Source organism: Cadophora gregata (genome assembly GCF_030347475.1).
Source record: "Cadophora gregata isolate MNR1 chromosome Unknown scaffold_13, whole genome shotgun sequence".
Lineage (NCBI taxonomy): Eukaryota > Fungi > Ascomycota > Leotiomycetes > Helotiales > Ploettnerulaceae > Cadophora > Cadophora gregata.
The window spans coordinates 1,519,437-1,539,519 of record NW_026695936.1 but is presented as its reverse complement, the minus strand read 5'-3'; the positions used below and the strand labels follow the sequence as shown (position 1 = coordinate 1,539,519).

The 20,083-nt window shown below is 48.9% G+C and overlaps 9 protein-coding genes across 10 annotated transcripts; 4 read left to right on the top strand and 5 right to left on the bottom strand.

Annotated features, from left to right (window-relative positions):
- Positions 1-393: 393 nt before the first annotated feature.
- VPS20 (Vacuolar protein sorting-associated protein 20) lies at positions 394-1,456 on the bottom strand. 2 transcript variants are annotated; one of them, XM_058497320.1, is made up of 3 exons: positions 1,210-1,456; positions 793-1,156; positions 394-744 (listed from the first exon to the last, which is right to left on the bottom strand). In XM_058497320.1, exons 1-3 carry the CDS (start codon positions 1,251-1,253, stop codon positions 547-549), a joined length of 606 nt encoding a protein of 201 aa, XP_058353263.1. In that variant the 5' UTR covers positions 1,254-1,456; the 3' UTR covers positions 394-546. The 2 variants fall into 2 exon arrangements, with proteins under 2 accessions (XP_058353263.1, XP_058353264.1); XM_058497321.1 differs by having other exon boundaries at positions 793-1,456.
- Positions 1,457-1,532: 76 nt separating this feature from the next.
- Positions 1,533-3,934, top strand: ONS95_003983 (uncharacterized protein; the record flags this gene model as incomplete). The annotated part of the gene is made up of 3 exons (XM_058497319.1): positions 1,533-1,586; positions 1,647-1,895; positions 1,943-3,934. The coding sequence occupies 3 exons, from the start codon at positions 1,533-1,535 to the stop codon at positions 3,932-3,934; spliced, it is 2,295 nt and encodes a 764-aa protein (XP_058353262.1).
- Positions 3,935-5,198: 1,264 nt separating this feature from the next.
- LSM1 (SM-like, degradation of cytoplasmic mRNAs and positively regulates transcription initiation) lies at positions 5,199-6,657 on the bottom strand. The gene is made up of 2 exons (XM_058497318.1): positions 5,945-6,657; positions 5,199-5,876 (listed from the first exon to the last, which is right to left on the bottom strand). Exons 1-2 carry the CDS (start codon positions 6,258-6,260, stop codon positions 5,530-5,532), a joined length of 663 nt encoding a protein of 220 aa, XP_058353261.1. The 5' UTR covers positions 6,261-6,657; the 3' UTR covers positions 5,199-5,529.
- An 866-nt stretch (positions 6,658-7,523) lies between these two features.
- On the bottom strand, positions 7,524-8,127 carry ONS95_003981 (uncharacterized protein; the record flags this gene model as incomplete). The annotated part of the gene is made up of 2 exons (XM_058497317.1): positions 7,524-7,948; positions 8,079-8,127. 2 exons carry the CDS (start codon positions 8,125-8,127, stop codon positions 7,524-7,526), a joined length of 474 nt encoding a protein of 157 aa, XP_058353260.1.
- Positions 8,128-9,258: 1,131 nt separating this feature from the next.
- ATE1 (Arginyl-tRNA--protein transferase 1) lies at positions 9,259-13,060 on the top strand (the record flags this gene model as incomplete). The annotated part of the gene is made up of 5 exons (XM_058497316.1): positions 9,259-9,960; positions 10,070-10,178; positions 10,235-11,010; positions 11,594-11,638; positions 11,808-13,060. Exons 3-5 carry the CDS (start codon positions 10,974-10,976, stop codon positions 13,058-13,060), a joined length of 1,335 nt encoding a protein of 444 aa, XP_058353259.1. The 5' UTR covers positions 9,259-9,960; positions 10,070-10,178; positions 10,235-10,973.
- Positions 13,061-13,304: 244 nt separating this feature from the next.
- Positions 13,305-14,924, bottom strand: ONS95_003979 (uncharacterized protein; the record flags this gene model as incomplete). Its single annotated transcript, XM_058497315.1, has 4 exons — positions 14,038-14,924; positions 13,773-13,938; positions 13,496-13,720; positions 13,305-13,434 (listed from the first exon to the last, which is right to left on the bottom strand). The coding sequence occupies exons 1-4, from the start codon at positions 14,552-14,554 to the stop codon at positions 13,305-13,307; spliced, it is 1,038 nt and encodes a 345-aa protein (XP_058353258.1). The 5' UTR covers positions 14,555-14,924.
- Positions 14,925-15,172: 248 nt separating this feature from the next.
- On the top strand, positions 15,173-16,315 carry ONS95_003978 (uncharacterized protein; the record flags this gene model as incomplete). The annotated part of the gene is made up of 2 exons (XM_058497314.1): positions 15,173-15,634; positions 15,695-16,315. 2 exons carry the CDS (start codon positions 15,173-15,175, stop codon positions 16,313-16,315), a joined length of 1,083 nt encoding a protein of 360 aa, XP_058353257.1.
- A 60-nt stretch (positions 16,316-16,375) lies between these two features.
- Positions 16,376-17,210, bottom strand: ONS95_003977 (uncharacterized protein; the record flags this gene model as incomplete). The annotated part of the gene is made up of 2 exons (XM_058497313.1): positions 16,376-16,777; positions 16,848-17,210. 2 exons carry the CDS (start codon positions 17,208-17,210, stop codon positions 16,376-16,378), a joined length of 765 nt encoding a protein of 254 aa, XP_058353256.1.
- A 459-nt stretch (positions 17,211-17,669) lies between these two features.
- On the top strand, positions 17,670-18,947 carry CYC1 (iso-1-cytochrome c). The gene is made up of 2 exons (XM_058497312.1): positions 17,670-17,793; positions 18,260-18,947. The coding sequence occupies exons 1-2, from the start codon at positions 17,778-17,780 to the stop codon at positions 18,517-18,519; spliced, it is 276 nt and encodes a 91-aa protein (XP_058353255.1). The 5' UTR covers positions 17,670-17,777; the 3' UTR covers positions 18,520-18,947.
- The last annotated feature ends 1,136 nt before the right edge of the window (positions 18,948-20,083 follow it).

Below are 20,083 nucleotides of genomic sequence, written 5' to 3'. Positions count from 1 at the left end.
AGGTGCAAATGGGCAGTGGAGGATGTATTACGTTACAGGGTCCCACGGAGTTTTTGGGTGGTTAGATGTAATATACCCGCAAGGGAACTGGGCTCGCTTTTTGCATACGGCTCAACAATGAGGTGGACATTGGAACAACATATTTTGGGCAGCAGCATCTCAGTAAGGAGTACATGCATTTGGACGGGAACGGGAACGAATGAGCATTTTTCGGCGTTAAGAGCTCAATTGAGGGACGATACCCACAGTCTTGGATGCATTTCAATAGGTGCAAGCAGCTTCAATTGTACGTAGCAGGCAAATGGGAGAGATGCGGGAATTATGGAAAGTTCCAGATCAAGAACATTAATCACAATCGTTACTTCTTAATCTGACAGTCACTATATGAACAAATTGAAGCAGTCATCTCACTTTCTAGACATTTTTTCTTGGATGTTTATGTTGGAAATCAAGTTCCTTCCGCTAGGGTATTGATCTTCGATAAAATGATATGTACCTGCCCCCAACGCCTTCCAATGCCCGTAAATTGAATCACTAATCCAATATTTATGCCAACATTGCTACCCTTTGTTGTTCTTCTCTTTCCTGTTGCCTCACCTTCGCCCTCTCCTTTCTTGGCAAGTCGGTAGTAGGTACTTCTGGCAGAGGGATGCCAGTGACCTCGGCCTCGAGCGCTGCGAGTTCATCCTCCACTTCATCTTCGTCTTGATTCGATATCTTTCCGCCGAGCATATCACTCACCTCCTATACATGTATTAGCCAAGCTCGCTGTATCGAAAAAATGTCACTGACCTGCTGATACGCAACCGCTTCAGCCGTCTCTCCCATCAGCTTCTCAACATGGTCCAGCCCTCCCATCTCCTTATGTATCTCCTGTAGCACACTCGTCCCCTGTTGCAACCCAAAGACAACATCCTTCTGCACTAAAGCAAACTCCACACTGCTTGTCAATTTCTCCAGCTGCTCTAGCTGCGCATCCGTCTTCTCGAGTAATGATTCTTGGTACTTCTTGCGCCGCAAGGCCAGTAATGCTTTCGGTTTGTCGCCCTTAGCAAGCATCTGCTTTGCTATTTCCTTCTCTCGGTCGGTGAGCACTGTGATGCGGCGCTGATATTGGTGTAGCTTGTCTCGCTGGTTCTTCATGTCCAGGATTGCCCTGTCCTTGATATCAACAACGTTAGTCCTCACCAAGAATGAGCGTCTTCTTACTTATCCTGGGCGGAAATCTTTGATGAGCTTGCTGAGTTCCCCATATTGGTCGCTGGCCTGTGTATATTGATCCAAAAGCACGCATCAAGCGCATGTCGCAAGAATGGAACAGAGACAAGTCATGAAGCCCAGATGTGTGTACGCTGCCTCGGCGGCGTCATCGGCGATATGCTCGCGTGCCAGGATAAGGAAGCGATAAGAACGGCAAGTTCCGGCGCAACCCAAAATTGTTTATATTTTTTTCTGGGGTCGAGAAATCACTCAACTTCTGAGTTTCAGTGGTGACATTTGAAGGCCAGCCACGAGTTATCTTGTTCCTAGATATGATGGTCTCAAGGGGTCCAAGATCCAGCTTGACTCAAGGTCTTGACAAAGAGGTATTTGACCATAATACTTCACCGTCAAAGCTCCTTGATCCGGTGCTGATACCCCGCTAGATCTACCAGGTCGTTCGCAAGCTGGCCGATGAGCAAGCACAATTTGAGAATGGCGGAAAACGGCTCACTACTTCAGTTGTTTACGACAGTATCAAACGATCAAATTCCAGTCTGAAACGAAGAAGCAAAAAGCTATTAGAGGATTCCATCGATCGGGTATTGAATGTCATGAAGGAGGAGCTTGACGATGACAGTGACTCTTTAGATGGAGACTTCGACGGCATTGAAGAGCCCGTACCTCAATTGAAGGTGGGTAAACCATTATTTCCGACACAGCAGACTTCTGACAGAGCTAGGAACATAATATTATGAACAAGAGCATAACTCGAATGTGGGCCAAACCGAGCTCTGCCAGCATGACTCCTATGAGAGAAGGAACGCCGCCTCTGAACGGGACCTTGACCCCAAGTCTACCTATTCAAACCCTTCCAGCGGTGGAAACGGATTCACCAGCTAAACCGGAAAGGCAAGCAAATGGAGAGCCCAGCAAAAAACGGAGAAAAGCGGATACAAGGAAGGATGTTGACCGGTCGCCTCCAACCGATGTGTCGCTGGAGAACCTTGGTGGAGTTGGGCCAGTAATCAAGGAGCTTACTGACCTGGTGGCCATCCCCATGTTGTATGCGGAGGCATATATAAAGACTGGCATTCAACCTACAAGAGGTGTGCTTCTCCATGGACCTCCTGGATGCGGAAAGACGATGATTGCAAATGCTTTTGCGGCAGAAATTGGAGTGTCCTTTATTCCAATTTCTGCGCCATCTTTAGTTGCTGGCATGTCTGGAGAGTCGGAAAAGAAGATCAGAGATTTGTTCGAAGAAGCGAAGCGGATGGCCCCATGTCTAGTGTTCATTGACGAAATCGATGTTATCATGGGCAAGCGAGAAAGTGCACAGAGGGAAATGGAAAAGCGCATTGTAGCTCAAATGTTGACATGTATGGACGATATGGCGTTGGAGAAGACTGGTGGAAAGCCAGTCATTATTCTGGCAGCTACCAACCGGCCAGACAGTTTGGATCCAGCTCTTCGCCGAGCTGGGAGGTTTAACAAGGAGATCAACCTGGGTGTTCCGAATGAGGAAGCCCGTGATAAGATTCTTCGAGCTTTAACGAAGAAGCTTACTATGGCAGAGAATTTTGACTACCGTCGGCTGGCCAAACTGACTCCTGGATTCGTGGGAGCGGACTTGAATGATGTCGTTTCCGTAGCAGGTACTGATGCTATGAAGCGCATGAATGCTGTCTTGAAGGAGCGAAGTGTGACAGCTATGGACATTGATACAACATCCCCAACACTGGATATTCCATCTTCACTTCTGGAGCTCAGGTCTCTGGTTGCCAATGCAGGAGAACTACTACCAGATGGCGATTTCTCAATCACATACGACGACTTCTTGACCGCAATCCCAAAAGTCCAACCATCAGCGAAGCGTGAGGGGTTTGCAACTATCCCCGACACTACTTGGGCACATGTCGGTGCATTACACGAAGTTCGTGAGCAGCTAGAAATGGCAATAGTCAATCCCATTCAAAGCCCTGGAAGATTCGCACGCGTGGGCATCACCATGCCAGCCGGAGTCTTACTCTGGGGACCTCCTGGTTGCGGCAAAACGCTCCTTGCTAAAGCCGTCGCGAACGAGTCGAAGGCAAATTTCATCTCCATAAAAGGTCCAGAACTACTGAACAAGTATGTTGGAGAATCCGAGCGAGCTGTAAGACAAGTCTTTGAGCGCGCCCGCTCTTCCGTACCTTGTATCCTATTCTTTGACGAATTGGACGCTCTGGTGCCTAAGAGGGAAGATTCGCTTTCTGAAGCCAGTAGCAAGGTCGTCAACACTCTCCTGACAGAGCTCGACGGTCTAGGAAGTAGAGCAGGAATCTACGTGATCGCCGCAACCAATCGCCCTGATATGATCGATCCCGCGATGCTCCGTCCAGGCCGTCTTGGTCTCTCTGTCTTCGTCGACCTACCCACCAAAGAAGAGCGCGTCGAGATTCTCAAAGCGCTGTACGTCAAAGCACTGCCTGGGTCACCAGAAGAGGAACTAGCTGCTTTGAAAGACGTTGCTGAGGATGGGAGGTGTACAAATTACAGTGGTGCTGATCTGTGGAATCTGCACCAAGCAGCTGGTGTGGCAGCTATCCAGAGGGAGAAGAAGTTGGGTATTGAGACGGAGGATTTGAGGATTGAGAAGGTCGATTGGGAGGTTGCGCTTGGGAAAGTTAAGCCGAGTGTTAAGGATGCAGCGAAGTATCGGAGGCTTAAGGAGAGGGGTATGCAAGGTTGAAGTGGATTAATAAGTAGAATAGATTCATGGTCTTATTTGGTTGATTCTCTATTCTCTAGCTGGTTGTCAATGTGATAATGCAAGAGTAGTCGTTCAAGTATTTTCTTGACCATCACTTGGGGTCAAGCAAATTAGATGCGTCACCCTCACTTGCTTTATGCTTCCAATATTTCAACCCTATTTTGCGGGTTCAAGCCTCTTCCAAGCAAGGGCAGAGCCAATGGTCCAAATGAATCAGTCCCCAGTCCTCGTTTGACAAGGGAAGTAAACAAACCCTGCGACATGCAACAAAAAAAAACCCTTGAATATTCACTTTCCCATGGACAGACGTGAACTCCTCAGCAACTATAAACATCTTCGCTTAGCAAAGTAAACATGCCTGCGATGTGCAACAAAATGCTGTTCAGCTAAGCTAATGGAGTGAATACTGGATTGAAAATGAATTCCGCATCACCGAGGCTGAATGGCTTTGCTTACGGAATGTAAACAACACTGCGATGTGCAACAAATGTCTTTTGGTTTGCAGTAATGGGTGGATGACTGTAAGTGAACTCCTGGCGCATGAGTTGACTGTGAGAGGTGATGCTGGGCGCTCAATTGGTGTGGATTGATATGTTTCGTAGACGCGAAATTGATATAGATATAGTAAGCGTTACCTCAATTTCAGAGTTGCAGAGAGCCTAGCTATAATCCATAGCTTCTGCTGATAAGATGACTGTTGTGAGGGCTCTCTGATGTTTAATTCAGAGCTGCATGGCCAGGATGAACTGCAGAGAGTGGTGGTTGTCCCAAAGATTTTGTCAAATAGTAGCTTATCCAAGACCACAGCTCAAGTACTCGGGGTTCGACTAGAAGTAGCTATGCGATTCTAGAAACGAGAAGCGATGCCGAGATCTCATGTGCTTTGTCCTGGCTGATATCGCCAGACTTCTATGAAGCTCTGAACATGGAGCAGGATTATAAACATCTGAGAACAACACTCTTCTTCCGATCTTTTACCACTACCTTTCTATTGCAGCGCTTCGACTGTTTAGAAATCGAAAGGATGCTCCAGAATTGGTCATGGGCAAGGCTTCGAAGTCGCTACAGTAGAAGCGGAAACGGGAGACTCTTCGATGTAGCAAGAAAGATCTTCATTTTTCAGAGCTGTAATTGTTGGAAAGCTGGGTGAGCAGTTCAACGGTTAGCTCATTCTTCTATCCTATCCTGCCACATCGCAAATTCCAAAATGGCCGTAACATACCAACGCCAAGTTGACTGAGCAGATCAAAGAATAAACATTTAGCACATGAGAAAGTTAGAAACATCTACACAAACGATCGACCAAAGTTGCAATTGCAAGTTGATTCATAAAATACTTTATGTCGTATTGCATTTTGCACAATGCAATGCTTATTCTTTTCTTTCATCCACCTCCAGCTGATACTGATGCATTTCACAATATTCTGCATAGTACCAGTGCTTTTCTCTCCCGCTCTCCCAAGTCCTCTCCCCATTGAAATCAATGCTTGTTTCCGCCATAGTTTATCCTCTACCCTCCCTTCACATCTCATCTCAAGCCTTCAATATCTCAAGATTCAAGCTCCAAAACTTACTCAAATCGACGCCTCTGTTGTATTCTCCCCCTCAAACCCCAAAGCCCTCAACTTAACCAGCCTGGACTTCTCCCTCTTCGCCTCCTGCGCCTTGCGCTCCTTGGATAACCTATGCACCAGCTCGACCTCGGCCTTCTCGTAGCCCGGCGGCGGGTCGTCGTCCTTGTCTAGATCAATCTCGCCGAGCAGGAGGACGTTCTCGCCGCGAACGAGGAAAATGCCGCGGGGTATGTCGGCGTAGAGACCTGGTTGCGCGGTTTCACCGGGTTTGGTGGGCGTTGATGTCCGCGAGGAGTTGGGAGGGGGGACAAAGAGTCGTTCGATTGTTGACTGGAGGACTAGATTGGCTGAGGGAGGCGTGTGTTAGATTGTGTGTATATATGTGGAGTCAGTTATGGTGGAGGGAGGGATGTACCAAATTGATCCCAACTGCGGAGTACACCTATTAGTTTCCTGCCGTCGCGGAGGGCTACCATGAGCTTTTCTGTATATTTGGTTAATGTTGTATCTGGGTGATGATTCGAGAAGTGAAGAGAAAAATGATCGGAGCTAAAATGAGTTCTCGAGAGGCAAAAAGAGAAGCCCTTACTATCTGTCAAATCTAGCAGCTGAGCAGCAGTTGTGAACATCTGCGGAGGCAATTGCTGGTTCTGCGGCGAGGGGCCGAGTAACTGCTGCTGTTGCTGCGGCGGCCCTCCAGCATTATTCTCGTCCAGCGTGAGGTTCTCCATCTCCAGCTCCCTTGCTTGTTGTCTGCTGGAAGTCTTGGTGTCAAGTCAAGGATATGTCAAGCGAAGGAGAACGGTGGAAGAAGTGAAATGGAATGGTCAAATGAAGAGAGAGGCGGTCGCTATTGGTTGAAACTGCGATTGGGCTGGGCCATCACGCGTGCCTGGCTGCTGGATCGAGTTGAGGTGATGGGAGACGCGTTGGAGATGGACGGGATTGTCAAAATGACGATATCTCGGAGTGGGCCGACGGACAGACCTTCGTTTTTGATAGATGCACGTGCTTGCTGTTTCCGGAGGAGGATTGTTGAGGAGATTTCGGGGTCTGGGATCGGCTTTATCGAGGATAGTTCATACTGTGGGGTGCTGCAAAGTCGCTCGAATCATAGTAACTTGTTGTTGGTAAAACGATTTGGCTATTATGCTTACCTTGGACTGCGCACGTTGTGATTTGAGAATTTCTCCGTCGCTTAAACATTCGGCGTTGAAGCAGTCAACAAGAGGCAGCATTTTGGTTGGTTGAGGAATTTCAAAAATTGATCATGTCGTCTAGAACTGAGAAATTTTGAGATTTCAAATATGATCTAAATCAGGACTCGAAATTTTCTTTTCGCAATGCCTTCTTAGGGTTCAGATTAATTTGTAAAGCAAGCTCTAATGCTAGCAAATAGCACGCCTATTTTGCCTCTCGCGTCTCTCCACAGAAGTAGCAATACATTTGTAATGCAGGGCCGACATGTCCACATGCGGACCTTCCAGTGCGTATTAATAACTCCTCGACGTATTGGCCGCTATCTGAAACGCCTGCAATGCAAAGTGACAGAGAGAAAAATATACCAAGTCATTTTGGGAGGGCGCTTTTGGGACTGTATAGCAATAGAATGAATGAATGGCCATGAAGGAATCCCAATTCAAAAGGACAGCCAAAGTCATCAAGATCACGGCAGAAGTCCATTCCGTCTTGATTTGTCTTCTATGCAGTTTTGAAGAAAGCAGAACAACTTGGACTCAACAGAAGCAAAATAAGCCCACGCTTCGTATGAGATGACCCTTGAACCAAAATCTGGCTGGAATTTTCACCGCGTATTCTTCTTTTTTTTTGGTTTCTTGTGTCGAACCCGGTATCCTATAGCTCGATCATAGTTGGTGCACTGTGCGACTTCGTATATTTCGACTTGATGGAAGGGAGAAGGAGGAGGAAGAGGTGGAAGAAGAAGTTGCTGTGCGCCGTTCTATGAACTGTGATAGAACAACGGGCCCGCGAGGCTACCTGGCAATGGTGGAGCGTTTGAGAGCTTCTAATAACTCTGGGCGGGCTTTGAGCGCTTCCGATGCCTCTGCGAAGTTTGCCCACTGTCGATTCCTCTTGTGCTTCTCTGGCCACTCTGTCTCCTCACTTGTGACAGTAACCTCGTAGAATTGGTAGAGCGCCTTGGGGGCCTCTTTCGACATCTGCTTCGGGGCTCGGGTTTCCATGATGGTACCAAGATCGTAGTCGACTGTGCAGACAATTCCGGCCTCTTCCCATGCCTCGCGCTGCGCGGCTTCGGTACACGATTCATCAGACTCCCAGCCGCCCTTTGGCAGAACCCAGCCTGCGCGTCGAGTCGATTGGATCAGAAGTACGTGGGTTTTCGCGGCATTGAGAGGTACCACGCCTGCGACGAGACGTTCTCCGGTCTCTGCGTAGCCTAGAAGAGCGAAGGTGGTGAGCAAATGGTCGCGCCTACAAGAGCTGGGGGGAAAAAGTTTGCCCCACGTGCAAGCAACTTTTCTTTCTCAAAGAGGGGAATTGGAGGAGTAAAAGGACTATAAACTTACGCTGCTTTGTTCTCCCTACCCGAGACTCCATGGAGCGACTTGCCGCCATGATGAAGGCCTTGACCTTCGTTTGGGTGCGAAGGCACAAGAGCAAGAGGAGAGCGTGGTTGCAAAGGTCGGCTGTGGGATGGAGGGTGGGCTTCTTAGTGCTCGGGAAGCGTCATTCTCTTGGTAAGGCGACTGGCGAGTAAGTTTTTTTTGGCGACCCCAAAATTGTCGACAGGTAAATGAAGTATTGACTGGAGTTCTGCGTAATGTTGTAGAAATAAGAATGATATGAAAAGAAGAGAAGGAGAAGAAGCGGGTGGTGGTGGGCGAGGAAGGGCAGTTTTGCAGGTAGTGAGTGATGTGATATCGAACGACGAAAAAGACAGGGCATGAAATGAAATAGCAAGACCGCCCACCGCGCAAACCAGAATGCCTACCTTTCTACGACCAACAGAGCGCTAGCTAGAAGGGTCCAGGACTAGCCGGCTCACCAGTTCAGTAATTCACCGGAATATTCCTCTGACCGGCCTGCTCTGCTCTCGTGTGCCCTGCCAGTGCCAGCCTGTGCCAACAGCTGCTGTTCCGCTGGCAGGGCAGGGCAGGGCACGTCAATCGAGTAGTGGGACTACTACTGGGACTGGGGACTAGGACTGTACGAGTACTAGAAGCAGAAGCAGAGGCAGAGGCGAGACGAGCTCAGGCGGCGGCGTCGGCGTCGTGCCAAAAAGAACGGAGACAAATTGGGAGAGGAAGTGGGATAACACAACCACAACCCCCCCCCGCTCCCCTCTCCCCCCAGCCAGGGGCCTGCCAGTCCCGCTAACTTCGTAACGAATAAGGAGACCGATACCTTGTATTTCCGGGCCTTTGGTCCTCTCCTTTTGAACAGTTGCTTGACCTAAGTTACCTAGCTAGGTATGTACCTAGGTACCTAAGTATTTACCTGTCCAGTCTACCCAGCTATTTACCTAGGTACGTAGGTACCTAAGGTAGGTACTGAAATATATTCACTCGCAACAAGTGCTCTCGTTTACTGCCTTTGTCATATTCGACATATTTGCACGGGAAGGAATCCTTCATCAAGGTTTGCACTTCTGTTTGGGTCCGACTCGTCTAGCTCGGGCTCGAAATCTCACTTCTTCCAAGGAGTACTTAATAAAGTCAGGTAGGTTAGGTAAATTACATGACCTATTCTCTGTCGAGGGGCCGGAAAAGGATGAAGTTTGGCAGTAAATTACCACTACTGAAGCCAGTAACTATCTGCGACTAGGTAGAAGAAGAGCTTGAAAACATGCTTGTCGTGGCAGAGTGGGAGTGCATCACCGTGCAGCTCGTCTTAATGCAGTACCTAGGTAGAGTAAAGGTAACAAGCACTGTGGGGGTTCATGGCTGACTTCCATTCCCTGCCTAACTTCGCAAGTATCCTGTGAACTTTAGGTAAATTACTCGTCCTCTCCTCTCCTCTCCTCCCAACAGCTCCCTCTCCTTCAGATCTTGGGTACTGAATTCGGATCTTCAGCCCATCCCACCATTCCATCCCATCACATCCTTCTACGCCCGCCTGCTGTTACTCGCTCGTCTCTTCGCCTCCAGGCCCCTTACGATAGGTTGCTGCTGTGTACTGTAGGGTAAGGAATCGGCGGACGGCGAGGTTGGATCCTAGTACCCCGCCTGCCACTGCCACTGCCACTGCAACACCACGGAAGCAAGATGGGCTAGAAGCCATTATTGCCAACCACGATTTGCAGCACTCAGAGCACTCAGAGCAAACTGGGCTAACGAGTTGAGGCGACCCAGCTTAAACTTACCTGCCCTCGCTGCCCTCCCTACCTATGGGAAGCTCCCGACGGTTCCAAACCTCAGTTGGCCGGGCTTGGTTGTTGTGCTACCCTAGGTACCTTACCCTGCCCTACCTTACCTTTCCTTACCTTACCTTACCTTACCTTACCTTACCTTACCTTACCTTACCTTACCTTACCTTACCTTACCTTACCTTATTTCAGGCGATGCGGCTGCGATCACGATACTTATACTCTCGGCTTCAACAGGCAGCTTCGCTTCGAGCTTCTAACTTAATTACAGTAATTTACAATATCAATTACCTTAGGGAAGGTACGGTAAATTACCTACCTAGCACAAACACAGCAGTCTTCTGATTCAGAGGCAAGAGTCAGGGTTAGAGTCAGGTCCAAAGCAACAACGGGACTCGGACCAGATCTACACCTTCACCTTCACTTCCATTACGGCCATCTTTTCCCCTTGGCCACTCAGCTCTGCTCACCGCAACTAGACTTCCTCACTACCTACCCTCTACCTTACCAACCTGCCCTCCCACCGCCTTGCCTTGCCTTGCCTTGCCTTGCTTTTCTTGGTGCCTCCTGGTGCCTGATCTCGGATTGCCTTACTGGTAATGCCACTCACTATCTTACCTCCTTTCACACCGACCGCTCTAGCCGCAAGTCTCGAGTTACTCCCACTCCCACTCCCACGGTTCTCACGATAATCCCTCCATACTAAGGAAAAGCATCCAGCCTCGCTAGTCTTCTCGAGTCACCAATCTCGTGCATGTGCCTGCGCCTGCCTGGCTGAGTCTGACTCTTCAACTAGGTAGAGGCAGGCTTCCGGCGCTCTAATTATCACCATACCTTATACTTCCATACCCTCTTCATCGAAAAGGGTAGCTTTTCTCAAGCTCAAGCAGTCCCAAAATTCCGAGTACTTGAAGCGCCATATCAGATTCGTCGCCGCGTTGCTGTCCGACCCACCGGTACGAGTAAACGGTGCATAGATACCTTAGCTGCTCTGCGCTGCGCTGCGCTGCGCTGCACTGCACTGCACTGCACGCAAACTTTCTGCAGCTCACATCTGCGTCCTCGCCAGTCGGGGGTCGCCTGCAGTGTCTGCACCATGCAGTCCCAAGCTGCGACGTTATTGTCACCTATTGGTCAGTCCACCTCCCGTTCTCGCCTGCTTGAATGCTTCTCCAATTGTTTGGCCTCGTGGTCGATCGTTTCGATGTCGTTGATTTAGACATCTTCTGGAAGGCTTTTCTACCCTGGTCCGTATGCGAGGCACATCCCACTCTCATGTGCAGCGCTACAACGCTATTACCAGCATTGCGATGTGCTGCTGAGTTATCGATCTGAACCCTGAATTGTCCTTTTTTGATTGGGGCTGGCCAGTCGCCCTTCTCCTTCTGAGATCGATATTACACAATTGCAGTGACTGATCATGATGCCGGCCCAAAGTCATCGCTCCAAAGCAATCGATACTTTAACTGCTGCATGGTACAAAGTCTTTCTTGGCAAACGCTCCTGCAAATGCACAATTTATACCGTGTGTACTGCAGTGCTTTGAAGGGTTTTGATACCCGACAGCATTTGAGGGACTGAGATTTTGGCCAGTGGCTATTATCTATTCTACCCAACTTGATATGTCCGCAGCTAAAGCATCTCAAGACGCAGTGCACTGCAATAAAGTTCCTCCTGTTGGACAGAAAACTGGGTACGATGGCTGACTTGAAGCAGGATATAGTAACAACAGATGCGGCTATTGCTGCAATAAATCAGGAAGTGAGTTCCGGACACGTAAACACCCACCCTCTTTGTCAAAGAGTATCAGAAACCCCAAGGACACATTTCCTTCATTCCCTGTTTCAATATTTCGAGCATTAGCATGGCCTACAAACGTTTATCCTTGCTGCATATGGAGCCTAATATTTACTTTTTACCTTCCTTTTAGGCTTCTCGTACTATGTAACCACTACTTCCTTGACTGCAAAGTTCTACCAATCTCTCCTTGACCGCGGCTGGAGGAGATCTGGAACCCTGTTGTACAAACCGGACCAATCTGCATCTTGTTGTCCACATTATACAATCAGACTAGACTCCGACCAATTCCATGCCTCGAAAGACCAACGACAAGTCCAGAACCGGTTCAACAAGTATATTCTGGGAGATACCTACATCAAAGAGGCTGCCAGGCGTCATCCACTATCACGCGAGCAAGCCAAGAAGCGTAACAAGGACTTCAACGTTGCGGAGCGTGTTCATGAGTGCGAAAAAGAGCAGGTGAAAGTGCCGCCTGAGCCTGCCCATACCTTGACTGTCACGCTTGAACCAGATAACTTCACGGAGGAGAAGTACATTTTGTTTGAGAATTATCAGCGCGTTGTGCATCACGAGCCGCCTCAAAAGATCACCAAGCACGGCTTCAAAAATTTCCTCTGCTCCTCGCCACTTCCTAGAAGCGAAGAAGTCTTTGATGAGGGGCGGGTACGGCGACTCGGATCGTACCACCAGTGCTATCGGATTGACGGCAAGCTCGTTGCTATCGGCGTGCTCGATCTCCTCCCACAATGTGTGAGTGCCGTCTACTTCATGTACCACGAGTCGGTCCATGAACACGGCTTTGGTAAGCTTGGGGCTATGAGAGAGATTGTCTTAGCCAAGGAGCAAGGATATCGATGGTGGTATGCAGGTTTTTACATACACAGTTGCATTAAGATGCGATACAAAGGAGATTTTTCTCCACAGTATATGCTAGATCCAGATTCTTATGCTTGGGATCCCCTCGATACCGAATTGAAGAAGAAACTGGACAAGACGAAATTCTTTAGTCTATCACGCGAACGATCTGGTCTCGTTGAAGACTTGTCAAACACAACGAAGCAGCCGCCGCATATCACAGACACCCCAAACGAAGCCAATATGGTTGACGACTCCGATGAAGATGATCCTCCACTCTCAGACCCAGACACGCCTTTATTTGCACGCTCCATACCTGGAATTCTCACCATAGATCAGCTTCAGCATCAAGTTGACTTGGACAGCATCAATATTCAAGTGAGAGGCCTGCGAGCCGAAGCTCAGCAGCTTCTCTGCTGGGACACAAGCGACATAAACAGCTCGAGCTCCATAAAATGTATTATCGCAGAGCTTGCTGCGGCGGTCGGCCCTTCGTTGGCAAAAGAAATGGTTGTCAGCTTTCGTTGATGCTCGACGAGTACTCTCGGTATTCTGTAGCGTACTGATAAGAGGAATTGGTGATCAGAAGGTGGGTTGTTGAAGATGCGCATTATACAAGATATTGCTACAGATACCTTGAGTGGCAGGATTGATCATCTTTACGGGGTTACGACTAATGATAAACGACAGCAAAGGCCAGATTTTTAGGTCGCTTCACTCAGTTAAAAGCATGAAAGGAGACACAGCACAGGACGGAATTGCGAAACATTTTTTACACAGCTCCAGATTTTACAATTTCCCTGACTTCAGGCACCTTTTGCTCCAAGATTTCGAGTGCTTCCTCCCACACTTGTTTCTGCATCTTCTGTCCTTCAGGACCAAGGATGTTCTTCTGTACCGCTCTTTTGATAATTAGTATTTTGCCTGCAGCCATGGAACACAAGTGGCATTTGGGTTACTTACACGAGATACTCCTCATGCGACTGAGAATCCGAAATATATTTTCCATTCTCCTCTTTCGTCGTTAAGGCAGGGACAACGAGTCTCCTCGCACCACCTTCTGTACTTTTCATTGCACCCGCCATGAAAATGTCAACGGCCACACCCATAATGGCGCTGGTGATATGTTCCCGTCCCAGCGAGCTCTTGACCATGCCAGGACACATAGGGTTGACGACCGTTTGGACTCTGTTACAGGCTCTCAGTTTCAGATTGTTTTTCGTGGTGAGGAGAGACGTACGTTCCGTCTTTATCAACGGCCAGCTTCGCAATTTCGTTCACGCAGTATTGGATTAGCAGTTTACTAATTGAGTACATGTTCGGAGATCCTTTGGGCCAATTCTCTTCTCGGCTGAAGTACGTGAAAAAGTCTTTCTGCGGCCATTTCCCGGGGGAGATATCGATACCTGGGTGATGATGAGCAGCTTAACATGGCAATTCCGGACCTACGACAGAACTCCAAAATGTCCGCATGTCAAAGTCTCAGATGGATGGGCGGGACGTACCTCTATGTAAGCCACTCGTTACTACACCAAGATGTCCATTCCCCCTTCCAGCAACCTTCACCCAGGGTAACAACAAGATGGCCAGCAATGCAGTACCCAGACAGTTTACTGCAATACTCTCCTCGTACCCCTCCTTCCCTGTTCTGAAACTCGTCGCTAGAAGTCCTGCGTTCAACAAGACGTAATCCACACTCTTCACCTCCTCCTTTACCTTATCTGCAAACTCCTTAATACCAACAAACGTGCTCATATCCAGAACCCTCACCTCAACCTCACCGGCATCTTGCACGTGAACTTGTGTCTCTATGGACTTCTTGGCCTCTTCGCCCTTGGCAAGTGTTCGGCCTGTGATGGTCACTTTGGCGGCGCCCAGGTTGAGGAAGTGCACTGCGGTTGCCAGACCAAGACCAGATGTGCCTCCTGTGACCAGAACGGTGTGGTTGGTGAATGTTCCTGGCGGTGGGAGAGGGGAGAGGCAGAACTTGTTGGCGTAGATGAGTTTGGGGAGTTTGAGCATTTTGAGTTTTGTAAATTTACCACGGTATGGAAGAACAGGACAGGGCAGGCGTCTTCGCCAGTGAGAAGGTTGGGTTTGGAAGGATGTAATACCAAGGTATCAGGCTTCAGGTGCAGGAAGGATTGAACAACAGTGGGATCTATGACAAGATGCCAGTTCTGGGAGATGCTGTCCCATTTATATCTAACGAGCAAGTGCTGTTACAAATGCGCAAGCAGTCCTGTATTATTATGCTGCTCGGAGACATAGTGAAATGTGGGGCAACAATTGTCCCGGTTCTGAGCCTTTGCTTCCAAATCCATTGCCATGATCAGCAAGTGAGAATGAGACACTTGTCCTTGGAAACATAATTGCTCCGCTTGATATTAGTAAATTTGAGAAGTGGTTTACTATTTGTGGTTTACGAATGAGCAAAGAGGGGGAGACACAATAAGCGTAATGTCTTCGCAGCCTCGTCACGTAGCCTTGCGCTAGCGGCCGCGGCAGTAAACATTTTGAGCTTGAAGCTTCAACTTGCTTCCAGCGACTCCCCATACAATACTTTGTTTCGCGCCTCAAGGTCCATTGTACTGAGAGGAACTGGACAGTGAATTCCTCAAGGATAACAAAGAGGCCAAAATGGCACCCTCACCGACGCAGCAAATCCTGCTCAGTCCAGCAGAGCTCTCCTACCTCCACAGCTCCCTCTCCCTCACCCCACCAATCCGCCCCGACAGCCGCGCACCTTCTCAATTCCGGCCGCTAATCGCAGAAAGCAATATCCTGCCAGGTACCAATGGTAGTGCGCGGATATGTTTCGCGGACGGCACGGAGGCAATTGTTGGTATTAAGGCTGAAGTCGAGAGGTCTCGTCCGAGCTATAGTATTGTTGGTGAGGAGGTGGATGGTGAAGGCGGGAAGGAAGGAGAGAAGGGCTTGAATGAGTGGGTGGAGATTGCGGTCGAGATTCCGGGATTTAGGGATGATGATTCGATGCCGGTATTTCTGAGTGCGTTGCTTGGGGAGGCGCTATTGGCGGATGGGGGGTTTACGAAGAGGCTGTGGATCAATGAGAGGTTTCATTGGAAGTTGTACCTGGATGTGAGTTTCTCTTGCTATATCTCGGATTTGGGAAACTATGTTAATCGTGTGGAAATTCAGATCTTACTGCTATCACAGCCGCTATCCTATCCTCTTCCATTACTTTCACTTACTACCCACTTGGCACTGCTCTCTACCAGACTCCCGAAACTGAAGTCGGAAGGCGATGAGGATCCGCTGTTCGACGATGACTGGGATGCTTCCGTCTATGTGTATCCTCGGGATTCACAAGCTGTACATGCTCGGCCGCCGGTTACGCTACTTGTCATGGCTGTGAAAGACAACATCATATTTGATCCGAGTAAAGAGGAGCTTGCAGTTGCAGAGGTGGTTCTGGCTGTATCCGTTGGAGAAAGGTCACAGGGTCGGGGTGGAAGTGGCATGGATATAGACGGAAAGGCGAGGGATTTGAGATTATTGTCGGTTCGGACCATTGACCCACCATCGAGGCTGACGGCTCCTGGTGTGCCCAATGCCTTGAATACGGCTACAGGAGGAGCTGCGGCCATGACAGAGCAAGCTGCGAGTCAGAGGGAGACGATGGAGGATGAGGGAGTATGGCAACCACCTAGAGGAGGTGCAAAGAGGAAGTTAATAGCTGCTATGATCCAGAAAGTACTAGAACATGGAGGGGTAGCTGAAGAGGTATTAGACGGCCTTGATGCCGTTGAGTTGGGTTAGTTGTACAGTACAGTTTTCTACAAAGATACCCACCATATGCAACCCATCCTGCTCCAAGTCCTACCAAATTCCGAACCACTTCTTCAATGGTCGCTTTTCTCTCACGACCGGCTCACTCTGCCTTTCTCCCTCCACACCTTCAGCACTTTCAACAGGCATACCAGGTCCCAGCAACTGTTTATCGGTTTTCGCGGTCCAGCCTCCAAAGCTCTCATCTCTGTCCAGCCCATGCGCCTTCCTGTACGCAGCCCTCTTTGCAACGTCCTCCACCTTGCGCTTCCGTCTCTCCATTGTCTCCGCAGTCACATAATCCGAATTCATCTTGACGACTTCCAGGAACGTTCGGAAGAAAGCAATGGGGTGCACGAAGAGCTGTGACCATGCGGGGAGCATGTCTGCGAAAGGGGAATTGCGCTTGAAATTGGTCACCCAGACTGTGCCTGCCAACCCGAATAATGTGCCCTGCGCTCAATTAGCTTCGAAACGTCTCCAATAGCTATGTGGCAATCAATGTTTGATATGGGAGGCTTACGAGAGTGATATACAAGTGTATAGCTCTGTTATTGACAAACCAATGCATGAACGTCCCGTCCGGCGGCATCATATTCGGGTATTTCTTCGACTTCTGCGCTGCTGATTCTTCCTCTGACAATTGCGGACCTGGGTATCGCGGCGCTTCTTTTCTCAGACGTGCGCCATGAGATGGAGGGACGAATTTTGTGGGCTTCTCGAGAACGAATTGCTTAGCAGGTTGTTTTGCTGGTGCTTTCGGTTTGGGCACTTTTGAGGCATGGCGGATGGTGAGGGCTGTTGAAGAGGGAGTTGAAAGTCGAGTGCGCCATATTGATCCTCTTTGAGGCAATAGGAAGCGTGGTATTGAAGTCGTGGGAGGCATTTCGGTTGATGGCTGAGAGCTCTGTGACGCTCTTGATTAATTTTCAAGGTTTCATGGTCAACTTGCTCTGGCTGGATCTGACATGACTACGGTCGCCTACAAGTCCACCTTGGGTGGGACAAAGCCGAGAATCATGCGAGAAATCTGGGACTGGAGACTGGGACTGGGACTGGGACTCTGGGACTGGAATTTCTCCTCCGGACGCACCCGGGCTTTTGCAGGCTTGCTCCAGCCGCGAACCAAGAAATGTCGGCTTTGACAGGGGGCTTTACAGTCTAGCGGTGTTCCGCCAATCACAGGCCCTCCATTACAGGGCGAGCTCCGCTTATTCAGTTCATCTGCAGTGCCTTTGTGGCTGGTGCTGGCACAGGTGCGCTAGGCTCTAGCCTTGGATCTCCGTGTCATCTGTCGGCCTGGTTGGGAGCTACCAAAACTTTTCTTCCTTTCTCCCATCCTCCAACTAATATTTAAAACCTCATATCCGCTCGCTCTTACTACACACCACACTTTCTTCCACGCCTCACATTCTTTCGACCCTCCACCTTACACACCTTTTAATACTTCACAATGCCTTTCAAGGATGGTACGTTACTCCTTTGCTTTGCTGTTGTTGCTTTTCCCGTCTGGCAGGCTGGCTTTGCTGGGCATGAAAGGGGTCACGTCACAGGGCGAGCGGAAAGCCATTGAGTTGTGCGAGCAGGATGGGATGATGCAAGAGCTGGACTGCTGGTCAGATGTATTATGATCGATGGGTCGACGGTTTCTAGTTATGATTCAAGACGTTCTGCCGCGGTTGTTGGGGGTACTTTCGTCCTGCACGCCACCCGACAGATCCGACCTTGGAACAGTCATGATACCACCAACGCTTTATCAAACTCCGAGATAGTTGGCACAAGTGGGCTAAGGATCGAGGGGATACATCTGTTCGAGTAGTAGCCGCCAATTCTCTCTTCTCTTGGTTGCCGCCAACTTGCGACCGGCGGTTCGCCCTGATTTCCTCAATTCAAGACATAGGAGAAGAATTCTTGCTGACGGAATTTTGATTACAGGAGACGCTAAGAAGGGTGCCAACCTCTTCAAGACACGATGCGCCCAATGCCACACTCTCGGTGAGGGTGAGGGAAACAAGATCGGCCCTAACTTGCACGGTCTGTTTGGACGCAAGACTGGTTCCGTTGATGGCTTCTCATACACCGATGCCAACAAGGCAAAGGGAATCACATGGGATAACGATACCCTGGTATGCACAATGTCTCTGGAGTTCTATTGGGGAACTGTACTAACGAATGCCATAGTTCGAGTACCTTGAGAACCCAAAGAAGTACATTCCAGGAACGAAGATGGCATTCGGTGGATTGAAGAAGGACAAGGATAGGAACGATCTGATCACGTACGTTTGCCTTGTCCCATACCTATCGTAGTGTAGAATTCGGGAATACTCACTAACACAACCCACAGCTACCTCAAGGCAGAGACCAAGTAGACGCGGCTGGACTTGTATGATAGAATAGACACTTGTACTCTAGGTTAGATAGCATTGATGGGACGGGTTGCGCTGCAGCTGCGTGCGCGCGGCGCCGTGCAATCAAATATCAGATTCTCCTCTTTTCCAGTTCTCCAGCACAAGACAGGATATGAACGGAGTTTTCTCTTTTTGCTAGACGGGCTTGGGTTGAGTGTAGGTTGATTGTAAATATACATACAAAGCGTTCTTCGTTGTTCCTTGGGCACATGATCTGTTTGAATTATGCGTGATTTTGTTGTGTCGATGATTTCATTACTCGCGAGTTATGCTGTTGCTGTGGAGCTCAACTAGTGGTTTTGCCACTTTTCATGATTCATGTTTGGCCATGCGCATTTACCGCCGGGATTGGGATATCCCATACCTCCAGGTTGAAGCACTTTGTGTGACCTCGGCCGTCGGTTTATTGATCCTGATATGCTGTATTTGTTGTGGTTCCATATGACAACTTCGTTTGCAAAGGCAGCTTTGAACCTGTTCTCATATCATCAACTCAGCTATGGCATTTATGGTCATTTAGGTCGAACCTCTGAATGTTAGACGGTGTACGATTCAATGGTTGTCTTGATGACATCTTCTATGCCCGGGTATGTCTCAGCTAGATAATCATTCTGGCGACGGAATTTTGCCAAAACGTGTTCTCCGCGGTTATTTCTCAATGCCAGTCCAAGCAGAGGCATCTTACTGATGATCCATTTGAGTCTGGCTGGGTGACTGTCGGTAAGACTTAATTACTTATGTTCTTCTAAATGAGGAGCAATTTGCAGGTAAAGTTTTCTTTGGTGCTTTCCCCCTTGAAGCAAAACTACCAAGTCTGAGTAAGCGAATCTCCTTAGTGACAACAACAACAAGTTACTTCAGCATTTCATTTCTAAGCATAATTTCCCAAGATTTCTTTTGTGGATGAATAATTTGGGTAAGTCCCCCATTCTCGGCTGTTTGAAATGTCTCGTGTACATCAGAGAAGTCTACCTAGACTTCTTCATCAACCCGCAATGAAAATGGCGAGGTAGCCACTAAATAACGCACCTGGCACCTAGAGTCAACGCTCCTTCCTCCCAAGAGACTTCACCTACTCCTTCCTCATACCACTAGGCCACTAGGCCAAGAACATCGGCTTCCTGGCTTCCTGGGCAAAAAAATGGAAGCCGATGTTCTTGGCCTCCTAGCCTTCAGTTTTTTGCCTCGCTTCAGTTAAGATATGATAAATCTCATGAAGTAGCACGTTATTCATGTCTTCATGATCGTTTTTACCGCCTCGGCCCTGAAGTCTTTTGAAAGAAGCGAAAGCGCTGTCACACCTTCGGAAAGCTCAAAAATTGTGGTCGGTTTAGGCAGACATGACTGTTCA

What these genes read in the sequence shown, in the direction of transcription:
- VPS20 (XM_058497320.1), bottom strand. Translation starts at nt 1,253, where the DNA reads ATGGGGAACTCAGCAAGCTCATCAAAGATTTCCGCCCAGGATAA. An exon ending in AAGATTTCCGCCCAGGATAA is followed by an intron (nt 1,157 to 1,209) that starts GTAAGAAGACGC and finishes TATCAAGGACAG; the next exon opens with GGCAATCCTGGACATGAAGA. An exon ending in AAGCGGTTGCGTATCAGCAG is followed by an intron (nt 745 to 792) that starts GTCAGTGACATT and finishes ATACATGTATAG; the next exon opens with GAGGTGAGTGATATGCTCGG.
- LSM1 (XM_058497318.1), bottom strand. Translation starts at nt 6,260, where the DNA reads ATGGAGAACCTCACGCTGGACGAGAATAATGCTGGAGGGCCGCCGCAG. An exon ending in CCGCAGTTGGGATCAATTTG is followed by an intron (nt 5,877 to 5,944) that starts GTACATCCCTCC and finishes CGCCTCCCTCAG; the next exon opens with CCAATCTAGTCCTCCAGTCA.